The sequence below is a fragment of the Lynx canadensis genome, chromosome A3, assembly GCF_007474595.2.
Source record: "Lynx canadensis isolate LIC74 chromosome A3, mLynCan4.pri.v2, whole genome shotgun sequence".
Lineage (NCBI taxonomy): Eukaryota > Metazoa > Chordata > Mammalia > Carnivora > Felidae > Lynx > Lynx canadensis.
The window spans coordinates 89393991-89414443 of NC_044305.1; the positions used below are offsets into that span (position 1 = coordinate 89393991).

Consider the following 20453-nt stretch of genomic DNA (forward strand, 5'->3'; position numbering starts at 1 on the left):
GTGGCTTGGTCGGTTGGGTGTCCGACTTTGGCTCAGGTCATGATCTCACAGTCCCTGAGTTCGAGCCCTGTGTCGGGCTCTGTGCTGACAGCTCAGAACCTGGAGCCTGCTTCAGATTCTGTGTCTCCCTCTCTCTCTGCCCCTCCCCTGCTCAAGCTCTGTCTCTGTCTCTCTTAAAAATAAAAATAAACCAAAAAAAAAAAAAAATTAAAAACAGATTGACTGTGTATGTTGGTCTATTTCTGGACTCTCTATTCCATTGATTTATGTGTCTGTTATGCCAATCCCACATTCTTTTTTTTTTTTTTTTTTTTTTTTTTTTTTTTTTTTTAAATTTTTTTTTTCAACGTTTTTATTTATTTTTGGGACAGAGAGAGACAGAGCATGAACGGGCGAGGGGCAGAGAGAGAGGGAGACACAGAATCGGAAACAGGCTCCAGGCTCTGAGCCATCAGCCCAGAGCCTGACGCGGGGCTCGAACTCACGGACCGCGAGATCGTGACCTGGCTGAAGTCGGACGCTTAACCGACTGCGCCACCCAGGCGCCCCAATCCCACATTCTTAATTATTGTGCTGTCTTGAAATCAGGTGGTGTGAGTTCTCCCCCTTTGTTCCTCTTTTGAAAAGTGGTTTTGTTTATGCTAGGTTTTTTAAATTTCTATATAAATTTTAGAATCAGGTTGGTCATTAAAAAAACCTCAAATTTTGATTAAGATTGCTTTGAGTCTGTACATCAATTTGTAGAGAATTGACATCTTAATAATATTTGAGTTCTCTAATCTATAAACACAGCAGTTCTTTTAGTTTTAGTTAGGTGTTTAATTTTTTTCATTAGTGTTTTGTTGTTTTCGGTATACCCAGCTTAACACATGTTTGTGTTACACTTCCTTTTTTTTTAAAACATTGTTTTTATTGAAGGGTAATTTTACTGATGTTTTTAAAAATTTCAATTTCCTTTTCATTGCAAGTATATAGAAATATAAATGACTTTTTATATTGACCTTTTATCCTGTGACCTTGTTAATCACATTTACTGGTTTTAGTAGTAGCTCTTTTGTGGTTTTTTTTTTTTTTTTAATTTTTTTTTTCAACATTTATTTATTTTTTTTTTTTGGGACAGAGAGAGACAGAGCATGAACGGGGGAGGGGCAGAGAGAGAGGGAGACACAGAATTGGAAACAGGCTCCAGGCTCTGAGCCATCAGCCCAGAGCCCGACGCGGGGCTCGAACTCACGGACCGCGAGATCGTGACCTGGCTGAAGTCGGACGCTTAACCGACTGCGCCACCCAGGCGCCCCATCTTTTGTGGATTTTTAAAAGTAATATCAACTATATTTTTTTCCTTTTAAGTATATATGCCTTATGTCACTGGTTAATTACTTATTATTTTACTTAATCTCCTTTGTGTTCTCACCTCAACTCAGTGAAAGCAAGTTTTGCCAACATTTGTATAATTGAATGCAGTGAGCACTTTTCTGTCCTCATCTTAGGTACAATAAATAGCATTTGACACTGTTAACCATTGCATAACTTAATTAAAATTATTTCCTTTCTTAGCTTCTACCGGTTTTCTTTCTACTCTTCTGCTATTCTATTTCCTTTGTTGCTTTATCTTCAGACAGAGAGACAGAGCACAAGCGGGGGAGGGTAAGAAAGAAGGGGAAACATGGAATTCAAAGTAGGCTCCAGGCCCTGAGCTGTCAGCACAGAGCCCAATATGGAACTTGAACTGTGAGATCATGACCAATCAAGAGTTGGATGCTCAACTGAGTCACCCAGGTGCCCTGAAAAAATATTTCTTTAATTTTTTTTTTTTTTGAGCTAGAGAGAGAAGTTGGGGGGGGGGGCGGCGCAGAGAGAGAGGGAGACATAGGATCTGAAGCAGGCTCCAAGCTCTAAGTGTCAGCACAGAGCCCAGTGTAGGCTTGAACCCACGAACCGCGAGATCATGATCTGAGCCGAAGCTGGATGCTTAACTGAGTTACCCAGCGCCCTAGAAAAAATTTTTTTTGACACAGTGTTTTTAAAATTTCAAAATAGAACACTTTAAAGTGCATATGGAGTGCATATTTGGCCACAGGTCCCATCACTCCCTAATTCCAGGTGGGTTTACTCATTTCTGTTACCTCCCTAGCCCTGTATACATTTGAGTTTTTGACTTTTGCTTGAAGTGTTGGGATGTTTTGATTCTCATCTAGATCTGGGGGTTTAAATATACCTGTATACTTAAAAATCCCAAATTTGTATCTCTAATCTTCATTTCTCCCTCAAAATTTGTTTATATTCACTGCTTATTTGTTATCCCTACTCATATCTGTCAAAAACATTAGGGATTTGAGGGTCTTTTTTGATCAAAAAGGTATAACACAAGCAATCATTGTGTGATAGAAACATAACAACAGAGTATACAGAAGCTTGTGATGACCACTGGATGTTGTAGGTAAGTGTTGAATCACTAAATTGTACACCTCAAACTAATATTACACTGTATGTTAACTAACTGGAATTTGAAAACCAAAAAAAAAAAAAAAAAAAAAAAAAAAAGAACCCGAAATATGCAGAAAGAAAAGGAATGTAAAAGAGGGATGTTTTAAAATTTTATTTTATGATGGGAAATTATAAGTACGTTTGGGGAGAGGTATGATTTAGTATAGAGGGAAAATGGATGAAGAAAAGCAGGAGAATCATTACAGGAAGGCAATTGTCGAAAAGAATGAAGGGGTCCCTGGGAGGCTCAGTTGGTTCTGTGTCCAACTCTTGATTTTGGGTCATTATCAGGATCTCACAGTTTGTGAGCCTGAGCCCTGCATTGGGTTCTGCGCTGACAGCATAGAGCCTGCTTGGGATTCTCTCTCTCCCCCTCTCTCTCTGCCCCTCTGGCACTTGCACTTTCTCTCTCTCAAAATAAATAAACTTTAAAAAAGAAAAAAAGAATGGAATAAGATGGGAAGGTTGGTGACAGACTTCTTTTAAGCCACAAAATGAAAATGGGGTTGTAGGTCTGGTGATAGGAAGATAAGGAAGTTCCATCTCATGCCTTTCACTTAATTGAAGTCGATGAGGTCATCATTTGAAAATGAGGAAGAAGGAGAGTTCAGTTCTGAGGAGAGACTCAGCTGATGTTACCTTTAGAATCTGTCTTTAGCAAGTCAGTTCACCAGGAAAATACAGTAGGATTTCCAGGCAATGCTGAGTGCCCTTGAGGTTTAATGTAATCAATTTAAAGGACAAACCATCTGGGTTTGTGCTTTACTCAGCAGTGTGCTGCTGCTTGGATTCAAATAAGGAGAAGGTTCGACTAGAATCGAGCTTTTGCCAGGCAAATAGGATGGTGGGAGAAAAGGGCAGGAAAGTTAAAGATGTTTGCAAGGCAGCGGTTATGAGGATGATATGAAGATGACTGTGAACTCTCAGAGTGGTAAAGAGGAAAATACAGCTAAGAAAGGAATTATAAAAAGTGTAAATGTGGTAGGATAGTTGTTTTAATGAGGTTAAAGAATTACTGAAGTGGAGCTAGAGTAGAGTAAGAGATCTGAGGAGGCCAGAGTGTGGGCGGGAGAACAAACAGATACCTCTCTTATAGGAGTGAGGAATAAACTATGGGACCAAGCTCAAACCAGGCTCAAGGAGGCTGAGAGATAAGTTAGGGACTAGAGATTTTGCTGTAGTGAGAGTCACACAATGACTAGAATTCCCCTGCTTTAAAACCCTTCTTTGGCCCACTATGTTCTATAGAATGGAGTATTCTCAAAAGAAAAAATTTAAAGTTAAACGCCTTTTATTTTTAAGTATTAAAAACATGTTTCCAGCAGTGATTTGGTGCTCTAGGTTGGTCGAATTTTTTCAGCATGGAAGGGATTGAGATAGTTTGGAATGCTAAAGGTCTGTTACATAATCCCGTAAACCACAGATGAGTAGTGTTAATATTTTAGAATCTTATGCCTTAATTTTTTTTTGCTGCATATATTTATATAATTGATAATAGGTAGTGGATAGTTGTGTATCTTTTTTTTTAACATACTAAAAGAGCTTTTGATTAATGAATTTTAGATAATGGAATTAACTTCAAAGATGAAAGTGTTGTTTGAGAAAATCATTCTAAATTATAATACATCTTCTTTTTGTAGATTCTAGGCCATTTGGGAGTGAAAACATTTATAGTCTCTTTAAAAAACATTTGAATTGGTCGAGAAAGAAGAGTCCAGTAACAGACTATTTACAAAATCATGAAAATCAATAGATTATGTATCCAAGTATGTAGATTGCCATGATATAATGTCATTTTCTCATTTTCAAACAAACAAACAAACAAACAAACAAATAAATAAATAAATATCAAATGAGTTTATTATTTGACCAAAGATTTTAGATAAAGGGTGAACAACTATAGGAAGAGGAAACATAATAAAAAGGAAAACAAATAAATTTAGAAAATATAATAAAATTGCTAAATTCAAGATAAAAACAATGGCTACATTTCTGAAAAATCCAGTCAAGAGAAAAAGCCCTAATGAAATAAGCTTAATACAAATGTATTAAAGCTTATAGAGTTGGACTAGTACTACTAAAGAGGTAACTGAGAAAGTTAAAATAATACCAGCTATCAAAAAGGTTTCTGGACCTAATAGGTTTACTGGTGAAATATTTTCTATTTTTAAAGAAAGTTTAATTTCCTTGTATAAAATAAATATAGAACGAAATTATAGAACAAGGTTAGAAAACAAAAGCAAGGCATTCTAAAATCCTGATTAAGACTATATATGAGTGAAAATGTTAAAGACCAGACTAGCAAATATGATTAAAAGTCTGATCTACCACTGCCAAGTAACCAATGTTGCAATAGAAAAAAATTCATTGCAATATGTTATCAGACTTAATTGGAAAAAGAAGATAACTATAATATACTTTGATCAAAGTTGAGCTCATTCCTAATCAGATTAATTACATATGAAAATAAAAGTGTACTTTCATAGCCTGATAGGAAGAATATCTTTATTAACCAATACCAAATTTAAAAGGAAAATGCCGATAAAATTGTTTGCTATTAGTCTGTAATTCAGCATTGCTACTTAGTATAGTATGGTCTGTGGATCGGTGCCAATCCATGAATTGGTTGTTATTGGTCTGTCAAGAGATAAGTACAAGAATATAAAAGAAGTAGGGAAAACTGTTCCTCCCATATATATTTTGAGAAGCGTTGCTCTCAATCATGCCTCTATTGTAAGAGTAAACATTTGAAAGAGACACATGTATCATTATTCATGGATGATGTGATAATGTTATATAATGAGAAGAGCCAAGAGTCCTCCAGAAACCAGCATAGCTAATTAAGAATTCAGGAAAGTGGTCACATATAGAGCATCTTGTAGCTTTTTTTTAGTTTTGTGATCAGATGGTAAGATTTCATCATGTAGAACCATATGTATTTATTGTTTTAGTGATGAGAACTGTTAAAGAATAGCAGAAATGCCAGTGATATAACGTGTTAAAAGATGGGTAGTAATGGGAAAAAGGTCTAATGTAGTTAATATTGTGAAAAACATACAGAAAGAACAGTTTTAATTTTTCCAAACATTGTGATGAGAATGTCATCATATAGGAAGCCATATGCTACATGAGTGGATATTTAAAGCTAAATATTGTATCTGTTTTTTAATATTTATCTTTGAGAGAGAGAGAGAGAGAGAGCGTGCACGCGAGCATGAGCCGGGGAGGGGCAGATTGAGGGAGACAGAGGATCCGAAGCAGCTCTGCACTGACAGCAGCAAGCCCGATGTAGGGCTTGAACTCACAAACTGCAAGATCATGACCTGAGCCGAGGTTGGATGCTCAACTGACTGAGCTACCCAGGGGCCCTTCTTTTATTTTTTTTAATGCATGTTTATTTTTGAGAGAGAGAGAGACAGTGCAAGCAGGGGAGGGGCAGAGAGAGAGGGAGACACAGAATCCGAAGCAGGTTCTAGGCTCCGAGCTGTCATCCCAGAGCCTGCCGTGGGTCTTGAACTCAAACGAACTGCGAGATCATGACCTGAGCTGAAGTCGGACACTTAACCAACTGAGCCACCCAGGTGCCCCAAATCTAAATATTAACGTATATGGTAACTCAGTTAATTACTTAGCATATTTTCCTTTAAAATTATTGTTTTAGAGAACAGAATCTTGGCATTGTCTTCCTCAAGAGATGGATTCTTCCCACACTTTGGATACAACCCACACCAGTTTTAATATGAGAGAGGAAAGGACCAAAGTGACAGGCTTCCCCTCTCTGGAGGAAGGTATATTGACCCAACCGGAAAATCAAGTAAAGGAACCCAAGAGAGATCTCTTATGTTCACCGCTGCTAGGTAATGCCTCTTTATTTTTAACTAGTAGTAATACCTCAAATTTGTAAAAATACTTTTGGGGGGGCGCGGCTACAGGTCCTGTATCTAAATCCTTTCTTGAGTTGAGGAGCTTTATAGAGTCATCTTCAAGGGTATTAGCTTATTTCTGGTTTTCTACACTGGCCAGCTGGACTAGTTATGTTAAATGCGCACTCTCCCCTCATTTTGTTATGTTCTATTCCTCACAGAAGGCAGAAAGGTGATCATTTCCTCTCTAGTGGGTATACCTCCTCAGCCCAGAATTTGTGGATTTTTCCTTGGGGTAAACTGTATATTATCCTTTGACAACTTCTGTCAACAATGGAGACTCCATGATCCTTAAAAAAGCAAATGTTTATGTTTACCTCATTAGATACCTAGGAGTACTTAAGGCATATGTTATTCTCAGTTTTCAGACCCCCAAATTAAGATTAAAAGGTTAAATGACTTGTTTGAGGTAGATCTTATTGGTTTCTTCCATTTAATGTGGAACTGACTTATTAGCTCTTTACAGAGGTAAATTTTTTTTTAAGTCTATTTATTTATTTTGAGAGAGTATGTGGGGAAGGAGCAGATAAAGAGGGAGAGAGAAAATCCCATGCAGGCTCTGTGCTGTCAGTGTGAAACCTGACGTGAAGCTTGATCCCACAACCCTGGGATCATGACGTGAGCCAAAACCAAGAGTTGGATGCTTAACTGATTGAGCCACCTAGGTGCCCTTTACAAAAGGTAAACTTTAAATGCTTTTCAAATCATAAAGGTAGGAGGTAGAATTGTATTATTACTACTTTGGGTCAGAAGAATGTTTAACGAGTATGGTAATTTAAATTTTTTCATGCCTAAATGATATTCAGACAAACATTATTTTCTTCTTTCTGCTTTATTCAGGTTTTTTTTCAAAATTTGAGAAAAATGCATCAATCACATATTTTAAAATTAGCCTTTGACAGGGGAATGAGATTTAACCACGATGTTGTCTTGTCAGAGTTTTGTAGAGGAGCACAAATAGGAGTTAATTCAGCAAGTTCTTTTCAAACACAAGCCAAGGCTATCCAAATCAAAATATTGGCGCCAGTGTATTTTATGATGTGGATCATCAAAGTCAGTTTTAGTTTCACATTTTAAGAAAGATGTTGAGGGGCGCCTGGGTGGCGCAGTCGGTTGAGCGTCCGACTTCAGCCAGGTCACGATCTCGCGGTCCGTGAGTTCGAGCCCCCGTCAGGCTCTGGGCTGATGGCTCGGAGCCTGGAGCCTGTTTCCGATTCTGTGTCTCCCTCTCTCTCTGCCCCTCCCCCGTTCATGCTCTGTCTCTCTCTGTCCTAAAAATAAATAAACATTGAAAAAAAAAATTTAAAAAAAAAAAAAAAAAAAAAGAAAGATGTTGACAGCATTAGAATTCCTTTGTGAGAAGAGATGAGTATGACTGTAAATGAAAGAAGACTTTGCTATGATCAGGTGTTTGAAGCACTGTCAAGCTAAAGAGGAAGGAACTTACCGTTCATTCATTCATTCGTTGAACAAATATCTAAGTGCCTATGGTGTGTTTGATGCTAGGGGTGTATAGATGAAAGCTACTTCTACTTATGGGAAGACAGTTTAGTAAACAGAAAAATAAGAGTACCATGGGATGAGTATTAGAATGGTCTAGAGCAGGGGTCTGATTTTGTACCTTCCGTGAGCTAAGAATAGTTTTTGTATTTTTATTTTATTTATTTTTTTAATTTTATTTTTTATTTTTAAAAATTTATGTCCAAATTAGTTCGCATATAGTGAAACAATGATTTCAGGAGTAGATTCCTTAATGCCCCTTACCCATTTAATAGTTTTTGTGTTTTTAAAAGTTTGTAAAAACAAACAAAAAGAAGTATGTGTGATGGAGACCACATGTGACCAAGAAAGTCTAAAATATTTATTAGTTGGCCTTTTATTAAAAACGTTTGCTAATTCCTAGTCAAGAGGTTAAAATGAGAATACATAACTTATAGGGAAGCTGTTTTCAATTTGATATAAGAAAGAACTTTTTAATAGTGCCATTTAATAATGGAAAGACTATATAACAATAAAGTGAGCTTTATGTCACTGTAAAATGTCAAGCAGAATTCTCCAATAGAATTTCAGCATTGGGTAGGAGACTTTATGATGTGGCTTCTAAAATGTTTTGTAGGTAGAGTTTTGTAACTCCAGCTTGTGATTTATTGTAGAAAGTAGAACATCTTTAATTGTAGCAGATCTGTGGATCTGATAGCTAGAGGAAATTTCATCATTGCTGTTTTGTTACAGCGGTCATGAATACAGTCATTGAGGGGTGTATTGGTCTCACCAGTGGCAAATGTCATGATGACTGGTGCCAGAACAGTTAGATGTCTTAAAAAAGTGATCCGGGATGCCTGGGTGGCTCAGTCAGTTAAGCAACTGACTTCGGCTCAGGTCATGATCTCATGGTTTGTGGGTTTGAGCCTCACTTCGGGCTCTGTGCTGACAGCTCAGAGCCTGGAGCCTGCTTTGGATTCTGTGTCTCCCTCTCTCTCTGCCCATCCCCCACTTGTGCTCTGTCTCTCTCTGTCTCTCTCTCAAAAATAAATAAAATGTAAAAGAAAAAAAAAAAAAAAGAGTGATCCAAGCCATCAGTAGTTGTCTAAATGTGAGGAAATGTGGGGTCTTTGTTAAAAACCTTCAGGATTCTTAGAGGGGTGAAGGACTTCTGTTACAAAGGTTTAAGAACGAGCCTCTAAACCAGGGTCAAAGAGGAATTATACCAAGTAGTTCTTGGTAGTAAAGGTTATTGTTATCATTCTGCTTCTCAGTTAAAAAAACTATTTATTTTGAGAGAGAGGCCGGGAAAGAATCTATGCTGTTAGCGCAGAGCCTGATGAACCCATGAACTGTGAGATCATGACCTGAGCTGAAATCAAGAGTCGGGTGCTTAACTGGCAAAGCCACCCAGGTGCCTCTGCTTCTTATTTTTAATAAATTCATTCGGTAAATAAATAATTCTATTTTGAGTGCCTACTAAGTATAGCAAATACTTTGCTAGGCACTGCGGATATAGCTGTGAATAAAGTGGATGTGGAGTTGACAACGTAGGTGGGAAGCAGGCAGGCCAAAGATGAAAACAAGAGTATGATAGTTATGATAGGGAAGGTGTACAATGTGGTATTATAGGTATTCTGAAGTCAAGAAAGTATACTGTAGCAACAGTATTATATTCATGGTGAAAGAACAGTTGAATTTTAGCAAAATATCATGTATCCAGTTAAATTAATATTAGATACAGTGCATTAGATAAATGTTGGTTTTATACTTTTATTTCTACTAAAAGTTTATTCTTGTTTTATAGTTATATAAATGCTATAAAAAATAAGGAGTTTATACCTATTTTGTACATATTTAAGCACATTTAATAACAATTGTTTAAATTGACCTGCAGAAATCCACAAGAATTATTTTTCCTTTTTTTTTTTAAAAAATTGTTTTTAAGTTGGAGAGAGAGATAGCAAGCAGGGGAGGTGCAGAGAGAGAGAGGGAGAGAGAGAAAGAATCCAAAGCAGGCTCCGCTCTGTCAGCACAGAGCCTGACGCGGGCTTGAACTCATGAACTGGGAGATCATGACCTGAGCGGAAACCAAGAGCCGGACGCTTAACTGACTGAGCCACCCAGGTACCCCAAGAATTATTTTTCTCAAACTTTTTGGTCATAAGACTCCTTTACATACTTTAAAATTATTGAGGGCTTCAAAGAGCTTTTGTTTATGTAGGTTATTGGTATTTTCCCATATTAGAAATTAAAACTGAGAAATTTCTGAAATATTTATTAACTCATTATAAAATAATAGCTCCATTGCCGCATATGTGTTAAGTTACACATTTTTTTAGAAAAATAACTTTTCTGGGGTGCCTGCGTGGCTCAGTCGGTTAAGCGTCCGACTTCGGCTCAGGTCATGATCTCACGGTCCGTGAGTTCAAGCCCTGCGTCGGGCTCTGTGCTGACAGCTCAGAGCCTGGAGCCTGCTTCTGATTCTGTGTCTCCCTCTCTCTCTGACCCTCCCCCGTTCATGCTCTGTCTCTCTCTGTCTCAAAAACAAATAAACATTAAAAAAAAAAAAATTAAAAAAAAAATAACTTTTCTAAAACAAAAATATTTAGAAGAGTAACATTGTTTTACTTAAAACCCCTGTAATATTTGACCTCATGGAAGACAGGTAGATTCTGATACCTGCTTCTGCATTCAATATATTGCTATATCATAGATAATGTAGCTTCTGGAAAATTCTACAGTACCCTTGTGAGAGAATGAGAGTGAATAAGGCAAATGACATCTAAATATTATATTGAATATAATTTTGACTCTAGGCACCTCCTAAGAATATTTTTGGGATGCCCAGGAACCTGTGGACTACACTTTGTTGTAAGATGGAAAGAAACACTTGTAATGGATAAGGGTACTTGCTAAGAAATTAGAGTTTGGGCTAAACTCTAGTTTGGGCTAGAGCATCCAGTGAGGGAGGAGGGAGCCACAAGTTCTTTGCTAAGTGGGAAGACCAAAGAGTAGGTTGTAGGAAAAACAAATAGAGGTCATGTTTTGGAGACCTGTATTACAGGTATTTCATCAGTTTGTAAGATGTGAGTCTGAAATAGCTAGCAGCTTGGTTCTTGAAAGATCTCTGAAGCGTGTGCAACTCCTTGGGCAAGTGGGTCAGGACCCCATCATGAGACGGGTGGAAGGGAAAAACTCAGTCACGATATTTTCTCTAGCAATGAATGAGATGTGGCGGTCAGGGGAGAGTGAAGTATACCAAATGGGTGATGTCAGTCAAAAGATGACATGGCACAGAATATCAGTATTCTGACCAGGCCTCAGAGATGTGGCGTATCGGTATGTGAAAAAGGGGTCCTGCATCTATGTGGAAGGGAAAGTTGACTATGGTGAATACACAGATAAAAACAATGTGAGGCGACAAGCGACAACAATCATAGCTGATAATATATTTCTGAGCGACCAGACCAAAGAAAAGGCATAGAGTGGACGATTCTTCTTTGGCCATTGTTTGGTACAGTCTCATTTCCAAATCAAGTGTAGTCTTACAGTTCCTAAGGACAAGAATTAAAATATTCTTTATAGATATAAAAAAAAGAAATTAGAGTGTTTAGGTTCAGTTCTCACTCTGACACTTAAGTTATTTGTGGACAAATTAATATTTCTTAAATTTTGTAATCATGTTTCCTCATCTGCGAGATGGGTATAATAATACCTATCCTTCAAGGTTTTCTTTTAAATGTACTTTAAGTGCTGGGACCTTTTCAGGCTATGAATAAATGGTAGTTGCTGCTGCTCCTATGTTACCATTCTGATGCTTATAGAAACTTCCAGATGGTGGCATATTTAGGTTCTTTATTACATGGGTAAGCTAAGAAATTAACTTTCAGCATTCACAACATTTTTATACTTCAAACTTTGCAGTCATACAAGACAACTTTGCTTCTCCTGATTTGCCTTTGCTGACATGTTTGACACAAGATCAAGAGCTTGGGTCTGATTCCTTATTTCAACAAAGTGAACTAGATTTTGCACCTCTGAGGTAGGATGGTTTATTTTTTTATTTGCATGTAACCTTTTTACTCTTTCTTTTCTTATTTTAAGTTGTTGCTAATATAAATGACTTCAGGCTAAGGTGAGACTTTGGAGTGGGGTTAGATATTCTGAGCACACACTCTGAAGCTAACAAGGCCCTAGGTTAAGACATGATGCATGTTAATTTGGTGTAGTAACATATGTGTAAAAATGAGCCAGGCAACTGCAGCTTATTTAAAAATAATTTTTAATGTATTCTAGTATTTCAGGCATAGTTTATTTTTAAATTTTTATTATTGAAGTATAGTTGACATATAATGTTATATTAGCTTCAGGTGCACAACATAGTGATTTGACAGTTCTATTCATTATGCAGTGCTCACCATGATAAGTGTTGTACATCTGAAACTAATGTAATACTGTGTCAACTATAGTCAAACAAAAAAGTTAAAAAAAAACTATAGATGTTTACAGAGTAAAAACCTTTGCCCTTCAGCTATGTAGTATCTTAAAATTACTTCTATGAAAAGCATTCTGTTTATAATAGTCATCCAGTAATTAGGTTACTGTTGTGTTTTAGGAGTAGATCACATCTTAAGGGATTTTTAAGAACACAGTATATGAGTAGTAAAAGGATCAGTGAAAGTTAAATGAATATTAAATTAAGGTAGGTGATAATAAACATTTAAAAAGTTATTTTTAATCTTTATTTTTGAGAGAGAGAGACAGAGTGCGAGCAGGAGAGGGGCAGAGAGAGAGGGAGACACAGAAACTGAAGCAGCCTCCAGGCTCTGAGCTGTCAGCACAGAGCCCGCTGCAGGCTCGAACTCACGAACCGTGAGATCAGGACCTGAGCTGAAGTTGGTCGCTCAACCGACTGAGCCACCTAGGTGCCCCAATAAATTAAACGTTTTAAATAGTAAAGTTTGAATTTTTTATTTAATCTTTTTTTGGCAGCATGAAAATATTCCTAGTTTTTGGTAATAACTGTTTTAGGAGAAGGCTGAGAAAATATCAGGGTCATAAGGATGGGAGTTCATCTTCTGTTTATAAGAAGTTTGCCTTGTTCAGTCATTAGCCACTTTAAGGGAATTTAAAATTAGAACTTTGTTTTTCAACACACTTTTCAAATAATCTTGATTTCAGTGTCATACCAGTTTTGTATTTTTCATGTTAGTATTTAAAAAAATGTTTTTAATGTGTTATTTATTTATTTTTAACTGTATATTTTCAGGGGAATTCCTGGTAAGTCTGAAGATACTGAATGGTTTTCTCGACCGTCGGAAGTTAGTGAAGCTGTATTCCAGGCAGCCTCAGAAGTAGCTTCAGACTTAGTTAACAGTTGCATTAGTGTATCTCAGCACTCACTTCTAGGTAGTGCAGCTGTTGGGTCTCAGCGCTCCTTTTTACGTCCTGAACAAGGGACTAAAGAAGAGACTGTTTCGTCTGATACAGATGATGAACTGCAAACCTCCGAAGACTTCGATAGTTGTGATGCTCTGTGTTCATATGTGGCATGGAAGACACAAGAAGTTCAGGAGCCAGAAGCCAGTTTAGCTGATGAAGGTCAAGTTTCAGTTTCAGCTTCATCTGATACAAGCGATGAATACATGACTTCTAAAGAAAGTGACAGTTTTGATGATTCTTATTCATATGTGCAGTATCGGAAACAGAAAGCTTTACAGCAGTCAGGAAGATATTTAACCAGTAAGGATCATGATTCTTACTCAGATTCATCTGACACAATTGATAAAAATAAAATTCCTGAGGGAAGTGACAATTTTAGTGCCCCCTTTTCATGTATGCCATGGAACAAACAGGAAACTTCACACCATCCAGAAACATATGTGATCAGTAAGGACCGTGTTTCTTTTCCACATGAAGTTGCTCCTCGTTTTAATAACAAAATGTCACATTCTGTCTTGTGTTGTCTGTTGGAAAGAAGAGGAGAGGGCATTCCCTTGACAGCTAGTAGTCATTTTTTTGACAGTGTTTATTTAAAGGCTCCAGCTGAGAATGAGGTGAAAGACATGATAGATTCTTTGGAGGGGTGTGAAAGAAATGAAGAAGGTCAGGGGAAAGAATTATCTCAAGTTTTTGAACTAAAGGAGAGTAGAAGAACCTTAGTATTTTCAGAGGTGCATCCCAGATCTTCAGAAATACAGTCTATTGAGAGTGTTGTAGTTCCTGATAATTCTATACAAGTTTCAGAAATACATATACACTGTAGGGGACCAGGTACCTCTAAGATGGAGGTGTCTGGTGGTCCTCTTCAGACTCTTAAATCCAACTTGGATGAGACATCAGAACAACTTTATTTTCAAGGGGAGAGAGACCAAAAGGCAACTTCTGCTTTTAGTGGAAAAAGTGTTGATGCTTCTGAAAATGTAGCCTTTGAGGCAGTTATTGCCTCTATTGAGCCTTCCAAGAAAGAGAGTACAGTAAATGAAATCCAAACTGACATCAATAAGTCTTTAATAAATAATAGCCAAGAAAGTGAATCAAAAAATCCATATCTTTCCCTATTAAATTATAATGATGAAAGCTCTTTCTTTGATAAGCTTAGTCATCCATGTTATGAGTCCACTCCTAGGGTGTTTGAATTAGCAGCTTCAAAACCATTGTTGCTTAAAAAAGATAATGGTGATAGTTCCTTCTATTGGCATCCTAATTTAAAGTCACTCCCCAGTGCTCCTCAGGAAATGTTTATTAAGCCACTTTCTCTTATTCCAGAGTGGAAGTCATCTGCTTCTTTGTGTGAAAAATCTCACAGCCAGGCTGTTGGTCTTGGCAAAGCACAGTCAGCTTTATTTCAGTGTGATATAGGCAATGAACCATTTCTTCCCATTGGGAAGATAGAGTCTGTTCCTGTTCTTGACCTTACAGAGAAGGTAGGATCTTCAAACATTTTTTATCCGTTGAAAGTATGGACTTCAGATTCGTTGGTTTTACAAGATTTAAAGCAGCAAACCTTGGAAGAAGTTGCAGATTCCTCAAACTATATTTTGGGTAAGAATATAAACTCTAGTAACATCATTGAAAGTCCATCTACAGGATGGACTGTAGGAAGCAGCTTTTCAGCAAACTTGGTGACATGTGATGCAAAGTCACAAGGTACTTTACCAGTGACCAGTAACGCATCATTAGTTGCAGTTGGCCAAGAGACGTTGCTGAAAGCTGATGTAGGCCAAGATAAAATTCCTCGGCCTATGGGAGCCAAGTCCAGTTTCACTATACATACAATTATGCAAAATGACTCCTGTTTTCTAGAGGGGCTGCAGGTGAAGGCTGAATCTGACATCTGTACTCTGGATGATGATACTGAATCCTGTAGCCTAGCTGAAAATGCTGTTGTACTCAGTACAAGAGTTGCTGATCTACAAAGAGAGGTAAGACACAATAAAATGATGGTTGGGGGAAATGTAGTCTTTTCTAGTATCATTTCAGGAAATGGTATTGTTACTTGTTTTTATTTTACTTCCTCTGTTGCCCAGGTATGTGACCAAGGTGACCTGACTGGAGAGTACATTGAGCTAGCAGGTTTAAAGAATGTGCTTGATGATCTAGAGGTTTGTGACAGCTTTCTGCACTGGCAATCTGCCTTACAACTGTCATCTAAGCAAGAGAGTGATTTTCAGGAGCTTGTAAGTTTTTCTGTTTGACTTTTCTTGTGGGGTAGGGAAGGAATATTTTAGTTGAAAAATGGGGATAAAAGTAAAGGGCCCATTTATATCTTCTGATACCAACACGTGGCTTACAATCTGGTCTTCATCTGACATACAAGAATATGCTCCGTTAATTTGTTACAGGTTGGCATAAAAGAACTACTTGTGTTTTGTAGACCATATTAGTGAGTTCTGTGGTGTCTTAGGAAAGGCCATCCTTTGGAGCTCCCAGGCCTTTCATCTTGAGACATGGTGGTTCATACCAGCGAGAACCTTTGGGACAGTGTTAAGATTAGACTCACTCATAGAGATAGTCGATTGTACATTTTTTTCATTCTTGCCTTCAATGTACAAGCCTTGGAATAGACCCTGGAAGATTTAAACATTTCTGTTTAGAACCTCCTGAAAGATTTGACTTAGGAGGTGTTTTGAAAATTTTAAGAACCAGTGTTTCCTCAGGAAGGATACTGAGGTGCTTAATGTCCACACTAGCTAGTGTCCCCAAAGGGAACTAATGAGTTCCTTTCCAAATGAGTGACATACCTGTGCATACACACATTCCTTCCCTCTCTCTATATATATCATTATTATCGTTACGTGTGTTTATTAGAAAATAACTTTGAGGTGTTAAGAAAGTTCTGTGTCAAGCTTTCTTTTATACAGGGCTTCATTTCCTGGATCCTTGGATCCCTTGACTTTAATGTTCCATTGGTCCCATTGCCCATCCTCTTTTGTCTGATACTGTCAGCTTCCTTATAATCTATCCTTATATCTTGTTAGTCATTAAATGTAGTTATACAAGAGATGTTGTATACTTAATGTTACTCTCCTTTTCCTATTTTTCCACGTATAAAATTAGTATGTCATTAGAAAGTTGCTAGTTTGGGGTGCAATCATTTTTAGACATTTAGGTTCAGGCATTTGATTAGAGAAAATGAAGAAAGTTATTGAGATAAACTTTTCCTTTTATTTATAATTATTGAATTTATTTAAAATTGAAATATAGAGAACCATGAGGCTAATTTTATTTTCTTTAATGTTCTAAAGTAGGCATTGTTTAATTTTCAGTCTAACAGTAGTGGGATTGAAAATGATAGCTAACACTGTGTGCTCAAATACTATGCTAAGAGATTTACCTATACCTCAATTTACTTAGTCCTTTGGTCAGTCCTGTCAGGTAGGATTGTTAATATCATCCCTACAATTGATACTTAGAGGAGCTTGCTCATGATTATTTAGCAAGTAGAGGAGCTAGTATTTGAAACTAATTGTATCTATGTATTTAACTACTATACCATAAACTGCCTTCCTGTTTATTCTTTAGTGAAACCAAAGCCAAGATTTTTCATTGTTTTGGCAAGAGTAAAGGTTTTGCTAGGGGATTGGTCTAAGTCAATTTCAGTAAGAATAAGAAATAAGTATGATCAATTTTAAACTTACAGTTTCTAATTTTTTTGATAGACTACCTATGTAACTTAAATCAACTTTTATCTATCTATCTATCTATCTATCTATTTATATAGAGAGAGCACACATGAGTGGGGGAGGGGCAGAGAGAGAGAGTGGGTGAGAGAGAATCCCAAGCAGGCTCTGTGCTGTCAGCATAGAGCCTGATGTGGGGCTGAATCCCATGAACCATGAGATCATGACCTGAGCCGAAATCAAGAGTTGGATGCTTAACTGACCCAGCCACCCAGGTGCCCCAACTTTTTATCCACATAATATATATTTACTCAGTGCTCATTGTGATAAGTGTACTGTTAATCCCCTTCACCTATTTTACCCATCCCCCTAACCCCCTCCCCTCTGGTATACATCAGTTTGTTCCCTTTAGTTAAGAGTTTGTTTCTTGGTTTGTCTCTTTTTTTTCTTTGTTCATTTGTTTTGTTTCGTAAATTCCATGTGAGTGAAATCATATGATATTGGTCTTTCTCTGACTTATTTCACTTAGCATTATACCTTTTAGAGCTATCCATATGTTGTTGCAAATGGCCAGATTTCATTTTTTTTTATGACTGAGCAATATTAATGAAATTTTAGTGTAGTCAAGAGTGGAATAGAAATTTTTTCTTCCTATATTTGGAATAAAAAAACTGCTGTTCAGTACATATATGTGCCTGGGGACACACACACACACACATGCACACACACAGTCTCTATCATATATGTGATATGTATGTTAATAAGGTGTACTTCAAAAAGTCTCCTTTAAGAGTGGGGTAATTGAAAACTAAGAACTTTGTGCTATGTTTAGAGCAGAGTTTCTCTTACTGTGTCTTTTTTTTTTTAACTATATTCTTTGTTGTGGGGGGCTTTTCTGTATATTTTAGTATGCTGAGCAATATCCCTGGCTTCTGCTCACTAGATGCCAGTAGCACCCCCCCCCCCCACCCCATGCCCAAAGTTATGACAGTGAAAAATGTCTCCAGGCCTTGCCAGATGTTCCTTGGTTGGGGAGAGGCGGGTGGGGGCAAAATCTCCCACAACTGAGAACCACTGGTCTAGAGAAATGTAGACCAGGGCAGAAGAAGTAGAATATTTTTACACCCTGCCAACTTCCTAAGACTGTGTTCATCATTATACAATGAAAAAACCTTGATAAAAGAAGATAGAACAAAATTTATGCTTATGTATATCTTTAGACTCTCCTGAGAGGGCGTCAAAAAGAGGGAATAATATTTTTAGGAAAATAAATCTAAAAGTGGTAGATTATTTTTATATGAGAGTGAATTTGATGGAAAATTGTGTATGTTTATATACTGACATCACCAATGATGGTTTCTAATTTCTAGTAAGGACTTGCTGGGATCTGATGAAACTTTGAGAACTTTTTCAGCATTTAACCTTTACTTCATTGTCAGTTTTGTTCACTGCTGCTTCTTCTACTTTATTTTTGCTTCATTATTACTTTTGTTTAAAGAAATTTGAGGACATATGTTTTTTGGTATTTGATTGTAGACATAGTTCTTTGATGTTTTAATTTTTTCTAAACATTTGTGGATTTCTGGAAAATATTCCTGTTTTCCTTCCTTTTCTCTTTCCTTTCACAATATATGTTTCCTTTAAAAAAAAAATCTTTGAGCTTGTCAAGAGGAATATACCAAAGTTCAAATTCTTCAGTGATCATATTATGATATGGAACAAACTTCGAGGCTTCCTGTCTGTAATAATATTCTATGCAGACAGACTTCCAGACCCTCAGAATAATTTGTAGAGCCTTCATAGAATTGACCAAACAGGATATGACTTGTATATGAATTCGGGAGGGTGGAGAATATGAACTTAAGGAACTGGCATAACTGTTTAGTATTCATTTTCATGAAAATTAGGTTTGTTTTTTTATCAGATGAAGTCTAAAATTAATGTTTTTGTCTTAAAATTTTATCTCTTTTTATAGGTAGATCATTCCAATACGGACATTAATCAGTCTTTTTCATCTGTATTGCCTCCATTTGTTCCTCATGAGCTAACCAGAGAGTTGGAGTATCACTATTCAGATCTCAGAATGTTGAGGGTATCTCCCGACACTGTGCAAAAGACTCTCAAACATTTAGCAGGTATGTAGAAGAGGAGATATTGGGTGTTCTTAAGGCTAGCTTGTTAAAAATATCATGCTATGGCTGATTTTTTAATTTTGAGTTCCTGCAATAATGTTAACTTTGAAATAGGTGTATTTAAATCCCCAGATCTTTTATTAGATGAACCATTTGATTTTTCATTGCATTCTTTATGACAGTGTTTAGAACTGAATTACATGGAGGAGTCTGATATTAGAGTCAGTTTATTTCTGTATTCCTTTTTGTGACTTGAAGGGAAAAAAGAAACTAATTGAGCACAAGAGAAGAGTGGATCCAAATAAGTTTGTAGAGAGGAAACTGAGAAATCACTTTTGAGGTAGAAAGCAAGATTATTTGCTGAGGGAAGCAGGAAGTGGTAAAGAAGGGTTGGAGGTTTGAGGTGAGTGGCTTGGTGCAGGTTCAGAATTTACATTAAAGTGAATAGGGGTTGGAGCTGACCAAGGGCAAGCAAAAGAATTGGCAGATAGTTCTGAGAAGTCAGCTGAGGTGGGAGATGATTTTGTAAAGTTGTCAGCCTTAATAGAATCTCTGATCTTTGTCTGCTAAAGGACTGCAGAAGGTGAGTTATAGGATTGATCCCTGGTTGAGGGATTTATTGATTGGGTAGATGTGATAGATGGAAAGCAGTGGAAGGGAATCAGTAAGAGTTGATCACCTTGGTTTCAGCCTGCTTGGAGAGAGAGAGAAGAAAAACCACAAGAGTTATTGGAGAAAATAGAAGGTACAGTGATTCATTTATGAAGTTGAATAGATGAGGTGGATATATTTATGGAAAGAGCTAGAATAATAGGTAATTTTGGTCAGATTGAGGTGGTTTATTTATTTATTTATTTATTTATTTATTTATTTATTACATCCAAGTTAGCATATAGTCCAACAATGATTTCAGGAGTAGATTCCTTAATGCCCTTTACCCATTTAGGCCACCCCCCCCTCCCACAACCCATCCAGTAATCCTCTGTTTGTTCTCCATGTTTAAGAGTCTCTTATGTTTTGTCCCCCCCCACCTGTTATTATGTTATTTTTGCTTCCCTTCCCTTATGTTCATCTGTTTTGTCTCTTAAAGTCCTCATATGAGTGAAGTCATATGGTATTTGTCTTTCTCTAATTTCGCTCAGCATAATACCCTCTAGTTCCATCCATGTAGCTGCAAATGGCAAGATTTCATTCTTTTTGATTGCCGAGTAATACTCCAGTGTGTGTGTGTGTGTGTGTGTGTGTGTGTGTGTGTGTGTGTATACACACCACATTTTCTTTATCCATTCATCCATCGATGGACA

At 37.0% G+C, this 20453-nt stretch overlaps 1 protein-coding gene and 1 pseudogene across 4 annotated transcripts in view; both read left to right on the plus strand.

Annotated features, from left to right (window-relative positions):
- ALMS1 (ALMS1 centrosome and basal body associated protein) overlaps positions 1-20453 on the plus strand; it is a 225545-nt gene that overhangs the window by 24009 nt on the left and 181083 nt on the right. Inside the window, exons 3-8 of one of the 4 annotated variants that reach the window (XM_030310858.1) lie at positions 6149-6344; positions 11820-11937; positions 13165-14939; positions 15201-15319; positions 15425-15574; positions 18993-19152. In XM_030310858.1, coding sequence (XP_030166718.1) covers positions 6149-6344; positions 11820-11937; positions 13165-14939; positions 15201-15319; positions 15425-15574; positions 18993-19152 — 2518 coding nt within the window. Of the gene's footprint in view, positions 1-6148; positions 6345-11819; positions 11938-13164; positions 15320-15424; positions 15575-18992; positions 19153-20453 lie in introns of all 4 variants that reach the window. The other 3 variants (XM_030310860.1, XM_030310861.1, XM_030310857.1) reach the window with 3 other exon arrangements.
- Positions 10444-11813, plus strand: LOC115510718 (annotated as a pseudogene).